The 21730-nt window shown below is 38.4% G+C and overlaps 1 protein-coding gene across 2 annotated transcripts; it reads left to right on the top strand.

Moving 5' to 3' along the window:
• Positions 1–3129: 3129 nt before the first annotated feature.
• Positions 3130–14234, top strand: LOC137933916 (3-phosphoshikimate 1-carboxyvinyltransferase 2-like). 2 transcript variants are annotated; one of them, XM_068778026.1, is made up of 9 exons: positions 3130–3171; positions 3285–3653; positions 8592–8836; positions 12382–12535; positions 12688–12902; positions 13032–13149; positions 13220–13430; positions 13549–13610; positions 13724–14234. In XM_068778026.1, the coding sequence occupies exons 2-9, from the start codon at positions 3324–3326 to the stop codon at positions 13940–13942; spliced, it is 1554 nt and encodes a 517-aa protein (XP_068634127.1). In that variant the 5' UTR covers positions 3130–3171; positions 3285–3323; the 3' UTR covers positions 13943–14234. The 2 variants fall into 2 exon arrangements, with proteins under 2 accessions (XP_068634127.1, XP_068634126.1); XM_068778025.1 differs by lacking the exon at positions 3130–3171 and having other exon boundaries at positions 3182–3653.
• Positions 14235–21730: the final 7496 nt, after the last annotated feature.

The following is a 21730-nucleotide window of genomic DNA, read 5'->3' on the forward strand; positions in this document are numbered from 1 at the left end:
TCTCATGTTGGAAGGTTCTATTTCAATGGTTATTTTTCACTCGGTTTGCAAGTTTGACTACACTCGATCAAAATCGATTATGTTATGTTCTTTTGCGTGAAAAATGAGATTCTTTGTACTTGAAATTTATTTTTGATCAAGTTCTATCTTTCCATGATTAATATGATCTAAGGCTGTTAATCCATTAGATTTTGTTAAGTTGATTAAATCGGTTAAGTATTGCTCCTCTCCTTGCCTCTCAAAGAGCTCAGTAATTTTTTTTTGAAGATTGTCGTGCACTTCAGTTTTTCTTGATTAAGAAGATGCTTCTTTGATGCTATTTTATCTTCATTCCCCGTTGAGATTAGTGTTCAGATTTCTTCCCAAATGAATCCATAAAAAAAGGAAGTAAAAGTTTTTTTTTTTAGAGATAGTTAGCGCCAAGGTGTAAAAAAATCTTTCATGATTTGATTGATTAATATTTCTTCTTGTATAAGAAAGATATGTGGTGTATCTTTTTTTTTTGTTAGAGATAGTTAGCGCCAAGGTGTAAAAAATTTGATTGATTAATATTTCTTCTTGTATAAGAAAGATATGTGGTGTATCTAATTGATAATGAACAACATAAGGATGTTTATTTGAAGCATGATTGAATGATTTATGGCAAGAGTATGCTTGAGTTCTTCTCATTCTTGCCAAGATTATGTTCGAGTTGATACTTTGGTTCATCTTGATGATATAAGATTGAATTGATTCATCCTTTGGTTTGGATTGTTGCCTTGACTTAGATTGACTTATTTAGTCAATTGAGAAGTGAATTAATACATGGTTAATGAGCTCCCTACTCTATATTGCATAACTAGGGGTGGGGGGGGACGTTATAGAAAAGTTCAAGTGGTTTCCGACCCTTTTTACCATTCATCCAGATGAAGGAATCGCGGGGGTTCGAACCCGCGACATTTTTTTCCCCTCTCTCTCCTCGCACCCCCCTCTCTCTCGCGTCCTCATTTTCATTTTTTCCTCCCTCTCCCGCACCCCCTCTCTCGTCTCCCTGTGCCCCCGATATCTCTGCTCCCTCTCTTCTCTCGGACTCTCCTCTCCGGCCTCCGTCTCTACTCCCTCTCTTCTCCGGCCTCCGTCTCTACTCCCTCTCTTCTCCGGCCTCCGTCTCTCGGTCTTCTCTCGGGCTCGCCCTCTCTCGGTCTTCCGATTTCATTCAATTTCCCCATTTTGATTTCGATTTTCTTCAATTTTGACATTGGTGCATCAATTGCGTAATTTCTACTTCGATTAGGTATCGATTTCCCTATTCAGCAAAGTGCTTCTGATGCTATTGGCGCCGTTGTTGAAGAAGACGATGGCCGCTTTTCTCTGTGATCTCCTACCGAGTTCTCGTTCAGAGAAGACAACCCTACACTGTTCGAAGATGACGACATCTTGCGGAAAAAAAATTTCTGCTCGAGCAGCCTCAACCTAGTCCGAGTTAGCTCGGAATACTGCTTAGGTGAGGGGGAGAAGAGGAAGTTGTTCTCCCGAACTGTTCTGCGCCAGGAAGAGGAAGACGAAGCATTGTTCATCAATTTTTCCTAAGTTAGGAAAAAATTAATTGAGCACCGAGTTTAATTAACTCATTTTTATAATTAATGAAATCAATGGTTTTAAATTTAATGGAAAAATATTTTTAATTAATAATATGTAAAAAATATATAGTGTGTTAATGTTAGTATTTGATAGATTTTGCCTATTTAATCATGACTTTTTTATGTTAAAGAACACCATATATTATAAATAAATTAATAACTTAAATGTATTATATTCGTTTATGTTATTTTTAACGTTATTTTTTTTTATGATTAATCATGTGTATAGTTAATTGACTCACGTAATTACTGTATTAATGTACAATAAACAGTAATCTTTAACTAATATAATATATAATTAAATTAATTAGTACATTAATATATTTTAGTTATACATTAAATTAGTTATTCGTGTAGTAATAATGTTTATTTTACCTGATTTAATGTTTAAGTATTATATTTTAATTAAGTATACTTTACAAGTTACTAATTCTCTTATTTTCTGTGTTTTCTTCATTTAGGGGGCACTAACACTGGAAATTGTTTTCCAGTGGACACAAACTTGTCTACACTAACACCCATTTCGAAGATGAAGATCAGATAGATGCATGAAATGAAAATGAAGATGAAGATCAAATTTTCGTTTTGTTGACTAACCCCCCTAAGAGTATTTCTAGTTTGATATTTGATGGCTGAAGACAATATGGGAAGTAAAAGTGACTTCCTCATGATTACTACTATACCATACCCTTGAGAGGGTTGTCCAATTACCTGAGTTGGCCATAATCGGTTAAGAGGTTTCTAATCACTCAAGACATTTTACGTCACTCAACCAAACCAACTCCACCTATTGATGAAGAAGATAGTTCTTATGTGAAATGATTCAAGAATGATACATTGGTCATTAGTTGGCTAATTAATAGTAAATGGTTCAATCAGTATAACTCTTCATTACCTTGGGGCAAGCTCTTCTATACATTATATACGTTATGCTTATACTTTGTCTATCATTTAGTTATTTGTGATGTATCCATTGTCCCAATCTGTTATTTTATCTCTCGGGTCCTAAATGTGTTTTTTTATGTAAAACTATGACAATGTTAGTATTGTGTAGAAATTTTATGAGAAAAGTTATTCTACTATGTGTGGTTTAATATAGGACTTGGAATATTTAAGGTTATAGTTTTGTTAAGTATCTAGTCAATACTACCCAAAAGACCGGCCTGTTAGGAGCGGAAAGCATAGGTGCTTAACCCCAGGACCGTAACAAATTTTTAACAAGAAGTAATAGAAATATATATGATCTTAAATATATTGTGTTTTGGTATCTATCTCTTTTATATAAAGATGAAACATGCAATAACTAGGTTTCTTGTAGCTCGCGGGCTTTGCTGGTGGGAGTGTTATTATATAGCAACACTAAAACGTGCTCAAAATGGTGTCAGGCTGCAATAGAAGATGCGTCCCCACCTTGTTTAAACGTCATCCTGACCACTTATTCCTCGAAACCGTTAACTGGATATTGTGGATCGACGCCAATGTTGACCAAAGTCCACTGTCGACTCAAGTGACAAACGAGTCGCCGACGAAGTGAGTCGTGTTTAGTAAGAAGGTAGGTGAGACCAACTCCGGCTACCTTCCCTGGTTTTCCGTTTCGCAGTTTGTTGGTAGGAGCAGAAAATATACTTCTTATCTCTCTGTTAAACCATTCTCCCCGATCTCCAGTTGAGGCGGAGGAAGGAATTGATCGAGGGTGTAGAGGCGATGGCACAAGCTGGTATAGCGAATGGCCGGAGGAGTTGCCGCTTCCCGGCCCATGCGAGCAAAACACAGAGACCCAGGAGGCTGGCCTCTCTATGGATGGGATCCGACTGTCAGTTGTCGGCTTTTGGGGGCTTGAAAAGCCACAGACCCGGTTCTGGTTCTATCGCGCCGGTTTTTCTCAGAGTTTCGGCTGCTGTCGTCGCCGCTGAGAAGCCTTCAGCTTTACCGGAGATCGTCTTGCAACCCATAAAAGAGATCACGGGCACAATTAAGCTGCCTGGGTCGAAATCGCTGTCTAATCGAATTTTACTCCTTGCGGCTCTCTCTGAGGTGAATTCATCTGTTCTGACTCTTGGACTAGTTCTACTTCCAACTGGTTATTAACATTTGTCCTGTCGAATCCAGACTGGCTGTGAGCGAAATTGATTTTTATCAATTTTTTCTTCTTTTCGTCAGTTACTGAGTGCTGATTAAGTGTTCATTACACATACAGTGTTTTCTTGTTGTTGGTAGTAAGTTCTAGTAAATGATTCTGTTGATGTATCCCCTTGATTACTTTAGAAGAGGTTCAATTTTAGTAGAAGACAACAAGCTGAGCTTTATGTCGTAATGTTTAGGAACCAAAATAGTTTGATATTTGTTGAGGCTTGGGGTTGGTGGTTGCTTTACAGTTGACTTATATCTAATATTCAGCTATCTGTTTTAGTCCATAGCTCACGTAGGAAAGGTACCACCCGGCTAAAATATCTATATGATACATTGTTTTCAATAATTATATAGGAAGTGGTCAATGTGAAACACATTTTGTATCGATTAAGTTATGATCACTGATGCTAAGGATATCATCTGCCTGCACCTTATTACGGTAGTTGCATGTCCTTCTGCAAACTATGAGTTCCCAGTTATCGACATTGTACCAATTTGGAAAACCTTGGTGAAGCTCTTAAGTCGCTAGGGTAGGTCAAAATTTGTTCTAGTGAATGTTTTACAAAACAGACATATTGTTAATCATATTTATTTTGATATTTTCCTGTTACAAAACCTTGGTGGAGCTCTTAAGTTGCAGATGACACTCTCTGGTTTGGTAACGACATACTTGATCAAGTCAAAAGAATCAAAGCCCTTCTTGGGTTTTTTGAAATCTCGTTTGGGCAGAAGATTAACTAGCGCAAAACCACCGTTATGGGATTCCACACTATGGAGGCTCTCTAGTCCATGGCTGATTGCCTTGGATGTACCACCGCCACTCAACCCACCACATACCTGGGCCTCTCCCTCTTCAACAGTTGCCTTCCTAAAAATTCGTGGGCTCCACTAGTCGAGAAGATAGAAGGCAGACTTGCAACTTGGCGGGGAAGGCTCCTTACCAAGGCCGGGTTTAGGAGCGCTCCAAAGATCAAATTTTTTATTTGGAGCGCTCTACACAACAAAATTTTGACAATTGACAACCTTGGAAAACGTGGCAATATGAGACCTACTATCCGTTGCCCCCTCTGCGGCCTTTGTGAAGAGAGTGTTTCTCACACACTTCTCCACTGACCTTTTGCTTGGAGAGTATGGACTCAACTGTTTAATCTCATTAGTACTCAAGTTTGCTTTCCTAGCGATTTCACTTCCACTTGCCTCTAGCTTCTTGGGAACCCCTTCCTGCTTCTGGGCAAAACCCTCCTTTCGGCTTGCCTGGGTCACATCCCTTGGGGGTTTTGAAGGGAAAAAACAACCGCCGCTTCAACTTCAAGTTTGCCAGTACCGATGAATTGCAACATGCATCATTAGGTAGAAATCTTCTTGGATCCTCACTAGAAAGAAGTTTGTCCATCTGGGCAGCATCCCTATCCATAACAACTAGCATCTTATTGCCTAGATGTCCGCCTTGTCACCTAGCCCACCTGTTCATGAGTGGACCCTTCCACCACCGAGCGTTCTCAAGCTCAACTTCAACAGCAGTTCACTTGGTAATCTGGGTTCAACAGGCTTTGGTGGTGCCATCTGCTGTTCAAAAGGGAAGCACCCTCCTCACTTATTCAGGGCCTTTGGAGACGTGGGATTCAACTATTGCAGAGCTCATGGCCCTCTGTCAGGGCCTCATGTACTGTGATTGGCCAACTCTTTAGCCGATGCCCTTACTAGGAGTGGGATTCCCCTCCAATCTCTTGTTGTTTCAGGATTCCTTCCCTAATTTCTTATTGCTTGTTCTCTTGTGCTTAATAAAGTTCATTAATTTCAAAAAGAAAAGCCAAAAATACCCTCATTAATTTGGAAGATAAACCTGAAAGGATAGTAATGGTCCATGTTTCCTTCTCAACATGGAAGTTTCTTTAGGTTTGTCTTTTTTGGTGATATGATTTTGTTGAATAAGAAGAGATAATGGTTACTGTCCTTTTCTCGTTCCTCCATTTAGTGCAACTGGACGTTTTGATCTCTTAGCTTATCATCTTGGTTATGATTTTAGTTTTCTGCCCCCTTTTTGGTTTACAAATTTGTAGGTTGCTAGCCATTATTAAATCATACGGCTGAAAAGTAATCAGCTAAACCTGCGAAGAAAATTGTATGGTCCAGACAGAAATATAATAATTTGAAATTAGAAATAGAGTTTGGAATGACTAAAAAACCTTTGTGTTGGTAATGATTACTGTGTACAAATTCGATGCACTTTTTGTACTTCAGCATGGACATGACATTGTGTTTGACCACTATACTACTTCATCATTCGTGCTTCACAAGACATTGAGAAAGATAAACAATATAAAGTTTATTTGAACACAGAATCAGGTGATTGCGTTTAAGACAACATGTGAATCGCCTAAAGCAGTAGCTCTTCAGAAATTTAACTAGATTTATGCTGTGTCATATTTAGTTCTAATCAGTGTTAGGGACACAGGGTCAGTAGGAGAGAATTAGGGTCAGAGGTTGTAGGGGGTGCCTGCCAATGTGGGTCCCTCTTCTGAGATAGCATGAGGGGGGTCCACCAAGCATGTCAGATATCAAAACCCAAGCCCAATGTCAACTTCCTCTTTTCTGCATTTTCTTTGTCCAGCTTAGCTCTTGTCTCAAGCTTTTTGAGATTAGGTTCCTAACAGTATGGTATAAGAGCAGTGATGGTCATAGCGTTGCCACTGTGGGGAATAGAGTTGGGCATAAGTATGGGTTAGTAGAAGACATCCTTTGTGGTTTTGTTTTGGAGATTCATGTTAGGGAACCCTAGTCTTGTCATTCTCTGTCTTTTCCCTTTCTCTTGGACATGAGGTTAGTTAGTCTTGCATTACACTAAGGTGGAGATTCGATTCATATCAAATAGTTCTACTAGTTTGATTGAAGACAAAAGTTTTCTGCATTTATACCACGCAGGTTTGAAGTCTCAAGGCAACTCATGACAGGAACCATTACAAATTTCTACTAAAGACGACTTGACAAATAGAGAGAAAATTTACTACCCGCATAGATTGCATTGAGTCTGATTTGGCTGATCATCAATATGCAATCAATTGCTTGGAGTTGACTCAAATAGAAAGTGAAAGTCGGCTCCAATAAACACTTGCTCAAATTCTACAGTAAAAAGGAGGTGATTGATTAAACGAGACAAATTGAAGGATTTGGTAGAGATATGTGTAGGGAGACTGAACCAAGAAAGTTCAAGCTTTTTGAAGACATACCCACTTGAGTGGCAAGAAATGTGACCAGTAACCAAATGATTCTGCCTACAACCAAGGCACTCACAACTAGACTTCCCCAAGTACAAGCTCAATGAATATTTGACCAATTACACATAGCTAAGAAAATTTTCATAGATTGTGGAAGATCAAAAGGTGTTTCTTGCCTCCTTCAACTTGGAAGGATAGGCACTTCCATGGTGCAAGTGGTACTCTAAATCATGTCCTAGCCTCAACTGGGACTCCATTGTTCAAGTCTGATGTGTCTGTTTTAGGCCAACCTAGTACGAGGACTTCAACATAGCACTTCCTAAGCTAGGTGGAACAAGCTTGGTGAATCACAAGACAAGATTGAACAATTAGCAAACCACTTTTGAGTCATTGGAGAAGCTTAAGTCGGTTGCTTTGTGTGCCGGTTTAAGCCAAAAATAGCCACTGATATATGCATCTTCAAGCCAAAGACAATATTGGAGGTCATTAACCTTGTGCACATGCATGCGCACAACCTGATCTTACGAGCTAAAGACAATGCCAGCTAGTAGATATTGGGGCATTGACAATCGAAAACCCTTCATAAAGTTGATGTTAGAGCAACGCAACAATCTCAAGAGTTATGCTTTAGTTCTGATGAAAAGTTTACTCTTGGACTCCGACATAAGAGACTTGCTCTACTTATTTTAAAACTTTGGGGATACATACATGTATGAGGTGTGCATGTTTGTGGATGAAGTGGGATGACATGACATGTTTAGTCGTAGCTGATGCATGTTTGTGGATCAAGTGGGATGACATGAGCCTCTATCGTAACTGAACCTCGAGGACAAGGTTCATTGTTGGAAGGGTGGATTAGGTATCAATATTAGGTATATCTAGTTATTGTACTAGGCACATAGAGTTATTTTGTAGCTTTCTGTAAACAGTACAAAGAATATAGGGGTCTTTTTGTCATAATGAGAAAATCACCAGCCTGCGTGGTTACCACTGCTGTAGCATCAATGAATACAACATAGCACGAGGAAGGGCAACTAGAATTCTCTAGTTCAATTGATTTCTCTCTATTTGTCTGCCAAGCACATTAAATATCTCAACCCAGTGCCAGTTTTCTCTTTCTCCTGCATTTTCTCTCTAGCTCAGGACCTATCTCAAGCTCTTCGAGTGTAGGTTCCTTACATTATGTGCTTGCTTTTATCAATATTTTGGCTGGAATTTTAAGCATTCTTTTCTCATCATTATATAATGAAAAAACTACCATTCATGTACCCCAGAGAGAACATAACAAGATTGATTAATGAACTATCATCCTGACACATGTTTTGCGTGTGATATATGGACATATTTAAATGCATTTATTAGTTGTGCTTTGCATGTTTCCAGTGTTTACCATATTTCTATAGTGCTTTTGGAGATATCATCCCCCACTTGTTGCTGAAAATTGTAGTCTCACTTTCTTGTTCTGACAATGATCTGAGTGTTTTTTGGTCACAGATTTCTGCAACTAATAGCAAATAATAGTCATCTACCTGATGTACTAACTTCATATCTATATCTATCCTTAGTTTGTCCTATTGTTGCTTTTGATACTCTGACATCATATTGAAGGTCTTCTCATATTTACCAGGGAACAACAATTGTAGATAACTTACTAAGTAGCGATGACATCCACTATATGCTTGGAGCTCTGAGGATTCTTGGACTTTCTGTAGAAGATGACAGAGAATTGAGAAGAGCAACTGTGCAAGGTTGTGGCGGGTTGTTCCCTGTGGGCAAAAAATCAACTGATGAAGTGAAGCTTTTCCTAGGAAATGCAGGAACAGCAATGCGTCCATTGACTGCTGCAGTCACAGCTGCTGGTGGAAAAGCAAGGTCTGTTTTGGGATTTTGTTCTGAGGGTTAGTTTGTTGGGAATTGGTCTGGAGTTATAACTTCTAGAATTTTAATTCTGTTTATTTTCAAATTCCATGTATGTCTGGAATTAATGCTCACAAGAATTCCTATGGCCAAAAAATTCTTTAGCTTGTAGAATTCTATTTCCATTCTCTGGCAATGGAAATAAACTCTTGAAAGACAACTTTCATTAACATGCATCTAAAAAAAAACCTTTCTCTCGAAATACATCTTTATTAAAAAAAATGCTTCTTTAAAACAAAAACACAACAAGAACAATGATGACTTTAACCTTTTTCAAACAGATAACTGATAGGAACCTTCTTAGGAAGGACCTATCTTCTTCAATTAAGTGTAGGGAAGAAGTGAATTTGGAGGCTAGGTGGCCGGAAAAAAATAGGTAAGGATAATTGTATGGAAGAAGAGGAAGTAAGAAGAGAGAAAGGGAGAGATTGAGGAAGAGAGGATAGTTAGTGAGAGGATAAGAAAGAAGAGAGAGAGGCTTAGGAGGGTTGAGAATTTAAAAGATTAAAGAAGAGGGAAGAAGGAAAAGAAGATAAGAGAAAGAATTAGGGTTAGGGGATGAGTGAGGAGAGAAAGGGAAAGAGGAGCACTAATTTTGGAGGAAAGGAGAGAGAAAAAATTTTAATCAGGTTTTAGGCATAATTTTGCCCGTGCCTAGCCTAGCCTAGCCTCTTCTATTTATAGAATTCAATTGTATGCAAAATAAAAACTCATAGTTCAACTATGACTTAAACAATAACTAGACTAGGACTCTAAGACTCTAGAACTTTCTAACTTAAGAAATTACATAAGAAAGGGAACTACGTCTCCTAGTTAGGAAAACCACTATGAAAATAGTGAATTTCTCTTCTCTTATGTGGGTCTCCTTGGCAGCACAAATTCGACTACTGCAGAACTTTCTGGCCTTCTGCACGGTCTCAAGGTCTTCACCAGCCATCTCACAGGCCTCCTCTGTATCGAAGGTGATTCAACAGTAGTCATCAATTGGTGTGCAAACCATGGTCAACCTCTGTGGCGACATTGGGATATGTTTAAAGAAATCTGTTATTTTCTTTCTGGGTTAAATTGTATATGGAAACAAATTCCACGCTCTGCTAATCACTTAGCAGACTCTTAGGCTAAAGCGGGTGTGTCTCTCCAACACTGTGTTGTGGAGTCCGCCCCCCAAAGCTAGGTTTGTATTCCTTTCTCTGTTTATCAATATACACACATTCATCAAAAAAAAAATTAGGAAAACCACTTTTTGACTTTGATTTTTTCAAATAAAAAGACCAAACTACCCCTGGAGCTCGACCCTCGATCATTTTATAAGAAAATTTAGTAAAACTTACAGAAATGCCCCTATAACTTAAAAAATTACTTAAACCCTTATATCTCCCTACATACTTGTTTAAATTACATGAAAATAGAACTAGAGACAAAAATGAACATAGGGGAATAAGATAATGTAGCTGCTGGACATTACAATAAGTGTCAAATGATGATGTTACCCTTCAATGGATTTTCTAACATGCTCCAATAAAACTTCCCAGTTGTATGTGATCCAGCCATTGGACATTGTTGGAAATTCGTTCAAACTCAGCTTAGTAGTCCCTAACTAAGCCACTCTGTTGAAGCTTGGTTAGGAGAGAGTCAAAGACTTGCTACAAAGTTGGCCCAAAGCGAATACATAGGGCTTGGACAAACTTTTACCAGGTGAGGAGAAGGTTGGCGTTGTTGTGCCACTGGAACCATCTTCTGGTATCCCCTTCCAAGTCAAAGGATGCTAGCAACACCTTTTGGTCTTCCCCAGTGGCATGAAAAGCAAAGAACTGTCCAGCCATAAAAGTCCAATCAGTTGGGTCGTCTTCTGCTTTGTAGTTGGGGAAGTCAAATTTAGCTATTCTTGGTTGGAGATAATTTGAACGGTAGGGAGGTTGCTCAATGGATGGTGGTCGGGTTGAGTGAGAAGTTGGGTGGTACATTGTGGAAATCTGAGGGTTAGGGTTGAAGTGATGGGTTGAGTGAAGGCTATTTTGTTGTGGAGGGTTAAGGTTAGTGTTGGTGGAATAAGTGTGGTATGGGCTGATTTGGGGGATAGGGTGGTATTGAGAAAGGAGGTTGTCATGGGGGTGGGTGGTTGGGATTGGGTATGTAGTAGAGTGGGGCATGGGCTAGTGGGGAGTTTCTTGGTGGTAGGGATGGGAAGAATGAGGATTGGGGTGGGCTGAGATGGAAGGACTATAGGATGGGGTTTGTTAAAAGACTGAGGAAGAAGCTTGGATTGGTGGCATGGTGGGTTATGGATGGTGTGGGCAACAAGGGTGTGGGGTAGAAGATGTAGAGGCTTGTGCAAGAACTGGTCTTGTCTGTCTCCAGTGGCTGAGTTGATGGTGATGTGGATCTTGAAGCCTTTTTCTCCTCATATGACTCCATCCAAAGAGTGAGTTCATCTAGTTTGGTCATCATGTTGGATACCTGATGCCCAAGAGTCTGAGCTAAAAATCCTGTAAGTCTTCATCACTAGGGCTTGCAAGGCTGCTGCTTCTTGTTATTTTTTCCATGCTTCTAGTATTGACCATGTCTAGAAAAGGTCCAAAGGGACTGCTCTGATACCACTTTATAGGAACCTTCTTAGGAAGGACCTATCTTCTTCAATTAAGTGTAGGGAAGAAGTGACGAAGGGAGAGATTGTGGGACAGAGAGGATAGTCACGTGGGAGGACAAGAGAGAAGAGATAAGAGGGTTAGGAGGATTGAGAATTTAGAAAATTAAAGAAGAGGGAAGAAGGAGAAGAAGAGAAGAGAGAAGAGAAAGAATTAGGGTTAGGGGATGAGTGAGAAGAGAGACGGGGAGAGGAGCACAAATTTTAGAGGAGAGGGAGAGAGAAAAACATAAATATAAATCAGGCTTTAGGCATAATTTTGCCCTATCCTAGCCTCTTCTATTTATAGAATTCAATTACATGCAACGTAGAAACTCCTAGTTCAACTATGACTTAAACAACTAAACTAGGACTAGAAGACTTTAGGACCTTCTAATTTAAGAAATTACATAAAAAAGGGAACTAAGACTCCTAATTATGAAAATCACTTTTTGACTTTGACTTTTTCAAATAAAAAAGACCAAACTACCCCTAAAGGGGCCCTTGCTTCCTCCAAATTGGCACCCAATTTGCAATAATTTTTCCTATTCTACCACTATTAAATACAAATAATACCCTAGGGATCTCTCTAGCTCCCTTTCTATGACAATATTGTGAATTATATCAATAACCTTTTTGAATTGACCATGACTTTAACCTTTTATAGTAATTTAGAGCCACACTAACTCTGGAGTTCTGTATTTTGAAAATATTTATAATAGAAAATTATATTCCATTAATTGAATTCTAGAAGGTATATCCTAGAAATATAATCCTAAACACACTAAGCCACCTTGATGAACATTACTATGCAGCAGATGGAATACTGATGATTTCTATTCTCTAATTTGAGACAGTTCTGCTTGAATATTTTCAGATACATACTTGATGGGGTTCCACGCATGAGGGAGAGACCTATTGGTGACCTTGTTGATGGTCTGAAGCAGCTTGGAGCAGATGTTGAGTGTACGCTGGGTACAAATTGTCCTCCTGTTTCTGTCAATGCAAATGGAGGGTTGCCCGGGGGAAAGGTAGTTTAGGTTTAGTTGGAAGTCTGAGAATAAAATGAAGAAGCTGCATATCTTACTATGTTTCCTATGGATCGTTTCAGTTTAAATTCATTAGGTCTTGTTTTGCCACCACGTGGTGCATGAAGATATAATCTAGACCTGCCTACTTTCAGGTTAAAATCTCTGGATCCATAAGCAGTCAATACCTTACTGCATTGCTTATGTCTGCCCCGTTGGCCCTCAGAGATGTGGAAATTGAGATTGTGGATAAGCTTATTTCTGTTCCATATGTTGAGATGACTTTGAAATTGATGGAACGTTTTGGTGTAACTGTCGAGCATGATGACAACTGGAGCAGTTTCTTGGTTAGGGGAGGTCAAAAGTACAAGTAAGTTTATTGGATCCCACTTTTGGTGAACCTTGATTGTAACTTATTGATTATTCCTGTTATCCAAAAATAAAATAAAAAGTTATTGACAAGTCTAACTGCCTATGCTGGTCCAAATTTAACCAACAGGTCCCCGGGAAAGGCTTATGTTGAGGGCGATGCATCAAGTGCTAGCTATTTTCTCGCGGGTGCAGCAATCACTGGTGGGACTGTTACTGTGGAAGGCTGTGGCACCGCCAGCCTACAGGTATCATCAGTTAGTGCATATTCTGTAACTCATGAGTCTGAATTTGATTGTACCCTGATATTTTCTACAGGGTGATGTCAAATTTGCAGAAGTCCTTGAGCAAATGGGCGCAAAGGTAAGTTGGACTGATACAAGTGTTACAGTAACAGGTCCACCTCTGGATCCGTCCAAGAAGAAGCGGTTAAGTGCAATTGATGTCAACATGAACAAAATGCCTGACGTCGCGATGACCCTTGCAGTGGTTGCACTTTTTGCTGATGGCCCCACCGCCATTCGGGATGGTAGGTTTTTTCCTGATGTCCCCACTAGTTAAGAGGACTACTTATTTTGGGAGGTTTAAGTTTTATATAGGTAAAAATTTTAGTGAACCTGTCTGATCAAGAATTGTTTTTTTCTCAGTTGCATCTTGGAGAGTTAAGGAGACTGAAAGAATGATTGCAATATGTACAGAACTCAGAAAGGTTGGTGCACTGGTTTCCAGCTTTCGTTACACCAGAGAAGCATTTCTTACCCTTTCCTCTCCTTTCCCTGTCAGCATTTTTCTCAGCAATTATTATGGGGGTTTTTTTTCCAGCTAGGAGCAACCGTGGAGGAAGGTCCAGACTACTGCATCATAACTCCACCAGAGAACTTGGACGTGTCATCAATCGACACCTATGATGATCACAGGATGGCCATGGCGTTTTCTTTGGCTGCGTGCGGAGACGTTCATGTCACCATTAAGGACCCAGGATGCACTCGGAAAACCTTCCCAGACTACTTTGAGGTCCTCCAACATTTCACGAAGTACTGAGAAGTTGGCAATGCTTGCAGCGGGAGGTTTTTGAAAGAGCTCGAATGCAGGTTGCTGCAGCGTGGTAAGAGTGGTGTGTAGCATATAATTTGTGATGCGGGGAGGCTATTTATCTTGAACAGGCATGGAACTGTTCTTCCGTTGCTTCAGTATTATCTTGATGTTCTCTCTTTTTTGTCAATCAGAGTAATATTCATGCAGAGATGTTCAATATGATCTTGAGTTGTTTCTGTTGCTGGCACCTCTCTCCCTCTTTTCTGTGGAAGTAAAATATAGCAATTCTGTCCGGTAATTATTAGATTGGTCGGTTCCAATTTCCAAATGGGTAGACCATGTGTGGCAGAAACTCAACTGAACTATGGAAGAAGCATTTACGCTTGGCAGTGCGAATAAAAAAGAAGACAATGGGGGAGATTCTCTGGCTAGTAGTCTTCACAAGAGGGGAGGTTAGACAGGGTTCTCCTGAGATCTTCAGTCGCATCTTCGCCTTGCTCCATGCTTGCATTTGTTTCTGGCAACTTGTATTTTTATAAATGAATTTGATCAGATGGCATGTGATAAAATTTATTTTCTTAGATTGCCCGTAGCCGGTAAGCACATGTAGAAAACTAACACTCCATTAAATGCTCGTGGACTTGATTTCTAAAAGCATTTGTCTTGGGCATAGCGAGCGGATCGGGAATTGTAAAAAAGAGAAAAAAAAACGTAAATGTTTGAGAGAAGTTTTCCAGGTTTAAATCGAAGATATTATTCGATTAACCAAAGGATGAGAGGAGTTACTTTCTGCGTAATGGGCATTGTTAGATCGTTAAAAGTGACGACATCTGCCAAGATAGATCGGCTGAATTGAGTGTAATCCGACCAGAAAAGGGTAAGACCCAGCAGATAATTGCAGTTAAAAGGAGCGGACCCTCCGTCCTGTAGTGTGCCATGGAGGGAGGGCAATTGTAATAGGTGGAGGAGAGAGAGGAGGGGAGACCTTCCCGGCAGTGAACGATGAAAGAGGCTCATAGAGAAGGAGAGGAATAGCCTCCCTCCATCAACTGAGAAAGGTAATTGATAGAAACCCAAGGGGCGTGGGGCATAAGAGCAAAACAGGAAAAATGCCCAAGGGGTGTGGATCTGAGAGTAAAAAGAGACAATACCCAAGGGACATAGGGGCTGAGGGTAAAAAAAGGAAAATACCCTCTATTCCTGATAAGATAAGATTCTACTTAGATTAGATTTATTTTTCATTAATATAATCTTTTAATTCTTAGAATATCTCCTAGATTGAAGTAATCATTTCCTAGAATCTCTCATTGAGTTATGTAATCCTAGTTGATTAAAGAATTTCACAAATAATATTATAAATTGATGTATTGGTTGCAAGAAGAAATCAGTCAATTTTTTTCAAAATCTCTCTGTCCTTCTAGCTCTCTCTTTATCTCCCTCTCTTCCTCTACTCCACTCTTCTTCCCTTCTCTCTTATTCTAGCCCTTTTAACCTCTATCTTTCAACTTTTCTTTTTAATTGCAGAAAAGATACAGACCTCTCATAATTAGGGTTATTTTCATTTGGTATCAGAACAGTCTTTGGGGAGCTACTACGTCTCAACCATTCACTGAATAAAAGATCAATTCAGCTAGATTCTAGATCCGATGCTTAAGCAGATCATCGCCTTCACAAGAAGTATATTTTATGTGATAGTATTATACTTTAATCAAAGTCATTCAAGTCTAGTTTCAAAATAAACAAGTTTCAAGACAAACAGGTCTCTTTATAAAGAGATATATTTATTAGAGTCGGCAAAGGTTCTACTGCTAAACAAAGCAATTCAAACAACTAGAAATAATTCAAGGTGAGAGTTTTACATATTAAATTATACATCAAATTAAATCTTTTCGAGTATACTTTCTGGATCAAAAATAATTTTTATATTCTAATCTATTTTTGGTGAGATATCTCAATCAGAAGCCCTTGAGGCTTCTAACCAAGAAAACTTGTGTGATTAAATCTCAAGTTTGGAAAGACAAGTATAACAATTGACCACCATGTTTTAAGCTTATTAGGAAGAGGATTACAAGACCCTCTTCCCCTTCTTGACAAGCCATTGACCATGAAGTTTCAAGTAAATCTAATGTCGATATGTTATCTTATCCTCCCCGACTAATCCTACCTACACCTTCTCTTCCCAATATTTCCCCTCATCACAAATTTTCTACTCATTCCCATTACATGAACTTGACCATATCCCTTCCTCTTACCCTCAACTACCGCAACCCACTTCCTATCCTCTTGACCTTTCTCATACTACTCAACCCATGGCCCATCGACATTCCACCCCTTCCCCAACGCACCTTCCTTTGACCACCTCTCTCCCCCATGTGACACTATAAATACAAGAGGAGGAACCCACATGGCTCGGATAGATTTTCCCAAATATAAACCTGAAAAGTGACTCGACATAGTGGGTTTATATGACTAAACAAATTTTTTACTTGTCAACAAACTAATGAAAACCAAATGGTGCTTCTAGCCTCCTTTCATCTAGAATGAGATGTGAGACGATGGTTCCAATGGGACAACCGCACTAGCCCTCTCCTTACTTGACAAGGGTTTGTGCAAGCTCTTTGCATACTATTTCGGTCCACTCAGTATCAAGATTTTGATTCTATTCTTCCAAAGCTCATGAAAACTGGCTTTGCCCAAGAGTACCAAATGAAGTTTGAACGCATAGCTAATTAGGTCCATTGGCCGAAACATATTCAAGTTGATAGCTTCATTGGAGGCCTTAAAACTAGAAATAGCAGTTGAGGTAATGGTATTCTATCTTAGAACCCTTATTGAAATAATTTACCAAACTCGAGTACAAGAAGAAAAATTGCCCCTCCTATAGTTTTGACTCAAGGGACCCTCTCCCATCCAATCAAACGACAATTCCATATGTACAAAAGCAACTTTTTTGGGGGGATGGACAAACTCGAAAGCCATTCAAGAGGCTCACTCTTGAAGAAATGGACAAAAAGAGAAGCAAGTGCCTATGTTGCAATTGTGATGAAAAATTCATTCTAGGTCACAGATGCAAAATATTTAATTGTACTTACTTGAGGATGAAGAAGATGACTTAAGTTATTAGTTCGAGATTATAGAGGAAGAGCTCTCAAACTCTGAAGTATCCTTCCATGCCCTCTCTAGAATTCTACAACCTAGAACCATGCAACTTGGTGGACGAATTAAAGGCTAAAATGTATGCCTCTTGGTTGATAGTAGAAATACACAAAATTTTATATGTGAAAAATCTCAAAACACCTTGGGCTTGCTCTATATCAAATTTTGGTATTTTCAATTATGGTGGGAGAAGGAACCAAGATCCAATATTCATCTAAGGTGATGAATATGTCAATTAAGGTCCAAGGATCTCACATTCATGAGGATTTCTTTGTCCTTCCAATAAAAGGAGCGGATTTGATGCTAGGAATGCAACAGTTGCACACTTTAGGGAAAATTATTTTGGATTTAAAAAATATGACCATAGAATTTTCCACAGAAGATGCTCAAATTAATTGGAAAAGCATACCAAGTGATGAACATGAGTTGGTGCAACTAGAATACCTCCAAAAAGTGGCACCACCTCTTGGGTGAAGAATAAAAAAATTTGACTCAAGCTGGATGTTGGGCACACTCCTATACTTTTTAGGTAGTGAATCTATAGGCATTACTCTAATATGATTTTAACAAAAACAAATTGAAGAAGTACTTTGAGGAATTAAGGGTGTGTGTAAAAAAAGATAATTGCTCTTATACTTCAAAAGGAAGGAGGCACACAATGCAGCTCTTCATGCTTCCATGTAAGAATGAGGGGTTGCTAGACCAATAGAAGGATAAAAAAATGACCAGGTTTGACTCAAGAGGGAGATAAAAAAAATAATTCCTCTATTAACATGAAGATCATGGAAACTTAAAAAAATCAATAAGAAATTTTTGAGATGGAACATAATAAAGAAAATTTTCTAAACATAGATTTCTCAAATAAGGTAATTACTTTTTAACACAACTTGACCAATTAACAAATAAAATATTCAAGAGATAATTCTGTAATGAGGGAGATTTAGGACACTTGTTTGGAATCTAGAAATAGGAAACAAAACTTTCTAAATAAAAAATTTCAGACTTTGTAAAAAAGAACACTAAACTCATAATGGAAAAGACTTCTCTTAAGGAAACTAATGTAATATGAGGTCCAATAAAAGAAATTTTTTAAGGAAAAAAAGATTCTCAAATTGGAAAAATCATAACTAGATTTTGAAAACAAATAGGAAACTCAACCAACATTACCAAGTCAAAAAGTGAAGCAAAAAAATTGGCTTAAATTCGGATCTTTACGTGTAAAAGGATACCAACTTGGTATTTAATTCTTCCAATGTAGATATCTTTCTCAAGAAATATCAAATTGAGAAACAGTTTATTGGTATAGAAAGTAGACGCATAGCTTTCTTTTGAGATATAATTCTCAATATAAATCCTCAGTAATATTGATACAAATCTTTTAGGAATTTGAGGCTTTCTGCTACTACTTGAAACTTTTCTGCTGCTTGACCTTTGCTTCTTCAGATGTCAATTTCTTTTTCTATAAAAATTTGATTTCAATTATTCTTTTTGAGTTGGAAACTAGACTCAAAGATATTTCAAACAATATATAATTTTCTATAGGAAACATACAATCAGAGAGTAAAACATCTAATGAAATACTAAAATTGTGAAAGAAAGACTTTAGGAAAAACGATAAACTCCACTTTTTTCTTTTTCTTGTTCTTCTTTTTCTTCTTCTTTCTCCTTTTCTTCTCCATCTTCTTCTCCTTTTTCATCTCAGATCTTTGTCCACTCTGATACCATGTTAATTTCTAAGGACAACACATAAATATAAGAGATCTCAATGGAATGAGAGAAAAGAGGAATTTTAGTTCTGGGAGAGAGGAGAGAAGAAACCAAGGGAGAAGGAAGAAGAAAAGAGAGAGATATGGAGTAATTTGAGCCAAGAGGAAGAGGCTTGAATGCTCTACCCCATACCTTAAGGTTATATTTTTGGTAATGTGAAGGTGTTACAATGTCTACAATGCCCTTGGGGCTAGATCTATATGCTTCTAAAGAAAAAAGACATAAAAGGACATACTCTAGCTTGCATAATTATAATTATATTCCCTTTATCAAATTAATTTCTCTTCATTTACTAGCCATGCCACCCCTACACACGTGGCTATCTTTTAACATATTTTAAAATTATATTAATATGATATTATGTATAGAAAATTAAAATAAAATTTGTATCATAAAATAATAGAATATCATAAATTATATAATATATAATATCATTAAAATACATGGTACAAAATTTTTCATAAACATAAAAAATTTATAATCTAAAATCTTGATTTAAAAATCATATATAAATTTTTAATAATTTATATATTTTTAAATCCTTATTTTTTTATAAATGAAATTTATAATTAAAAATTTAGGTTTCATCTTCCTGCCTAGGCGGGAAGGAGGACATTGGGTAGTTACATAAACATTCCCCAATGGAACCTCTTGATAAAAAAAAAAAAAAAAAAAATGTGTGAATATGTGTGTGTGTGTGTGTGTGTGTGTGTGTGAGAGAGAGAGAAAGTAAAGAAGGGAAATGGTTGAGAAAGTCGTTGTGTCCACACTCTCCCTCCTTGTAGGCTGATGAAGTTGGGGAGAAGAATAAGAGAAGAAGAAAAGAAAAGAAAAAATAGAATGAGAAAGGAAAGTGGGAAATGTTAATTGTTGCTTCCTTTCCGTTTCGGAAGGAGTAGTTGGGAAAGTGGGAAATGTTAACTGTTGCTTCCTTTCCGTTTCGGAAGGAGTAGTTGGTCCAACTTCTCTCGCGGAAAATGTAGAGCAACTTCCGTTTGGGAAGTTATGACCCACATTCCACTCATTGGAAAGTTATAGGAAGTCGATACATACGGCAGTTATAGGAAGCTGAGAAGCTTATAAATACAGTGTTTGGCTTATAAATATAGTGTTTGGTCCCCAATCTCGTCACTCACTCAACCCTTCAGTTTACACCATCACTGAGAGTGATCAGAGAGCGGTAGCGCCAAACAAAAGCAGAGACCGGCAGTGATTTTTATGGAATCTGATCGTATGGAGGGACGTAAGATTTCGGGCTTTAGTTTATATTTATTTAATGAATTTCATGCGGTTAATTAGAAATTCATAGTTAGTTTACAGTTAGTATCAGAGCAGACTTCTGATCCTGCGTGTCGGTTCCATTTGAGCCTTAAGTTTTTGCTCTTTGTTTTTGTTGGGGAGCTCTCTATTTAAAAAAATTATGTGCACTATGCATGCGACAGTCGGGGCTCTCGCATCGGCGAACAGCGTCAGAGAACAACACACAACAGGTTTGTCAGAATCGACATTGTAAGGAAAGTTATCGAGTCTTTGTGTGTAGTGCACTCACCATGCCCGGTGATCAATGGTTATCGCATTGGAAATACGTTGGAGCCGGCGCCAGTGACCATTCTGATACGTTTGCCGGCGTCGACGACGTTTAGGAACGTTGATGGAACGTTGACGAACCAAGTTCTGCACACGGCTGGAGGTTGAAGACGACCTCCAGCGCGCAAAACATGTAATTAAAATCATATGGTTTGTTTGTAAATATGGTCCAAGTTGTTTCAGGTTGAGTCGTTTGTGACTCGCTTTTCCAACTCAGACACCAAGTCGCAAGCCAGAGCGACTCAATGTCAATATAAAAAAAAAGGGTTCGGGTTAAGTAGGCTCGGCGTTCCAACTCACTGAAGCGAATCGCCCGAGAGAGGATCAAGCCGACTCGGTTAAGCTTGATGGATGTTTGGCTTATAAATATAGTGTTTGGTCCCCAATCTCGTTCACTCAACCCTTCAGTTTACACTATCACTGAGAGTAATCAGAGAGCGGAGGCGCCAAATAGAAGCAGAGACCAGTGGTGATTTTTACGGAATTTGATCGTATAGAAGGAGGTAAGATTTCGGGCTTCACTTTATATTTATTCAATGAAATTCATGGTTAACTTACAGGAAATGGAGGTTTATTTCTCTAAATCATCTTCAAAGTCGCCAAGCTAGAAAAGATGGTGGCTTCAATGAAGCTAGGAGAGATGCCATTTATCTAGAAAGGGGGAATTAAGGTTTTATAAATGATCTTATATTAGCATAGTTTTAGCACAAACCAAATAACAAAAGAAAAGGACAAAGTAAAGAGAGAATTTGAGAGAGGAAAGATTAAACCAAAGCAGTAAACAGATAAACTACAAAAAAAAAAATTGAAAAAATTACCAAATTCCCTCCATTGAGTTCTTGGTGGTTTAATTACACTCCTCTAATGACTAGGGAGTGCTGTTATAAAATATAGACCGGATAGCGGTAGCTTGGCTCAATGGGATCTAGTTCTTTGTTGGGGTGATGGGTCTTGTACACTTGGTGAATGACTGTAATCTGTTCGGCGAAGCTCCTCACAAGGAATCCGGTGACCACCCACGATTCTCAAGGGAAAAAGGGTCAAAATCAAGGCAGAAATTTAAGGGTTTTCAAACCTGATCACATCCCGGCTACGTTTCTTACAATTTTTGTGATTACCGAGATAATTAATAAAGTCAAGTCCCCTCTGTAGAGTCTCAGTGAGGAGGGATCGCCTTTCTGGCTTCTGCTTGTACATTCTTAGTTATATTCTATTGAAGAAAAGGTAGAAAAAGTAAAACATAAAAGCAATCAATCTGATCATTTATTACAGCCCTTTTTCACT

This window comes from Aristolochia californica, unplaced genomic scaffold, assembly GCF_029961685.1.
Source record: "Aristolochia californica isolate CCGP_79_NKW_82.1479 unplaced genomic scaffold, dmAriCali1.0.hap1 SCAF_6, whole genome shotgun sequence".
In the NCBI taxonomy this organism is placed as follows: domain Eukaryota; kingdom Viridiplantae; phylum Streptophyta; class Magnoliopsida; order Piperales; family Aristolochiaceae; genus Aristolochia; species Aristolochia californica.

Bases quoted from the DNA above. Each gene is read 5' to 3' on its own strand.
- LOC137933916 (XM_068778026.1), top strand. From the start codon at position 3,324: ATGGCACAAGCTGGTATAGCGAATGGCCGGAGGAGTTGCCGCTTCCCG. The intron at 12,903-13,031 runs GTAAGTTTATTG...TTTAACCAACAG, and splicing joins AGGGGAGGTCAAAAGTACAA to GTCCCCGGGAAAGGCTTATG. The intron at 13,150-13,219 runs GTATCATCAGTT...TATTTTCTACAG, and splicing joins GTGGCACCGCCAGCCTACAG to GGTGATGTCAAATTTGCAGA.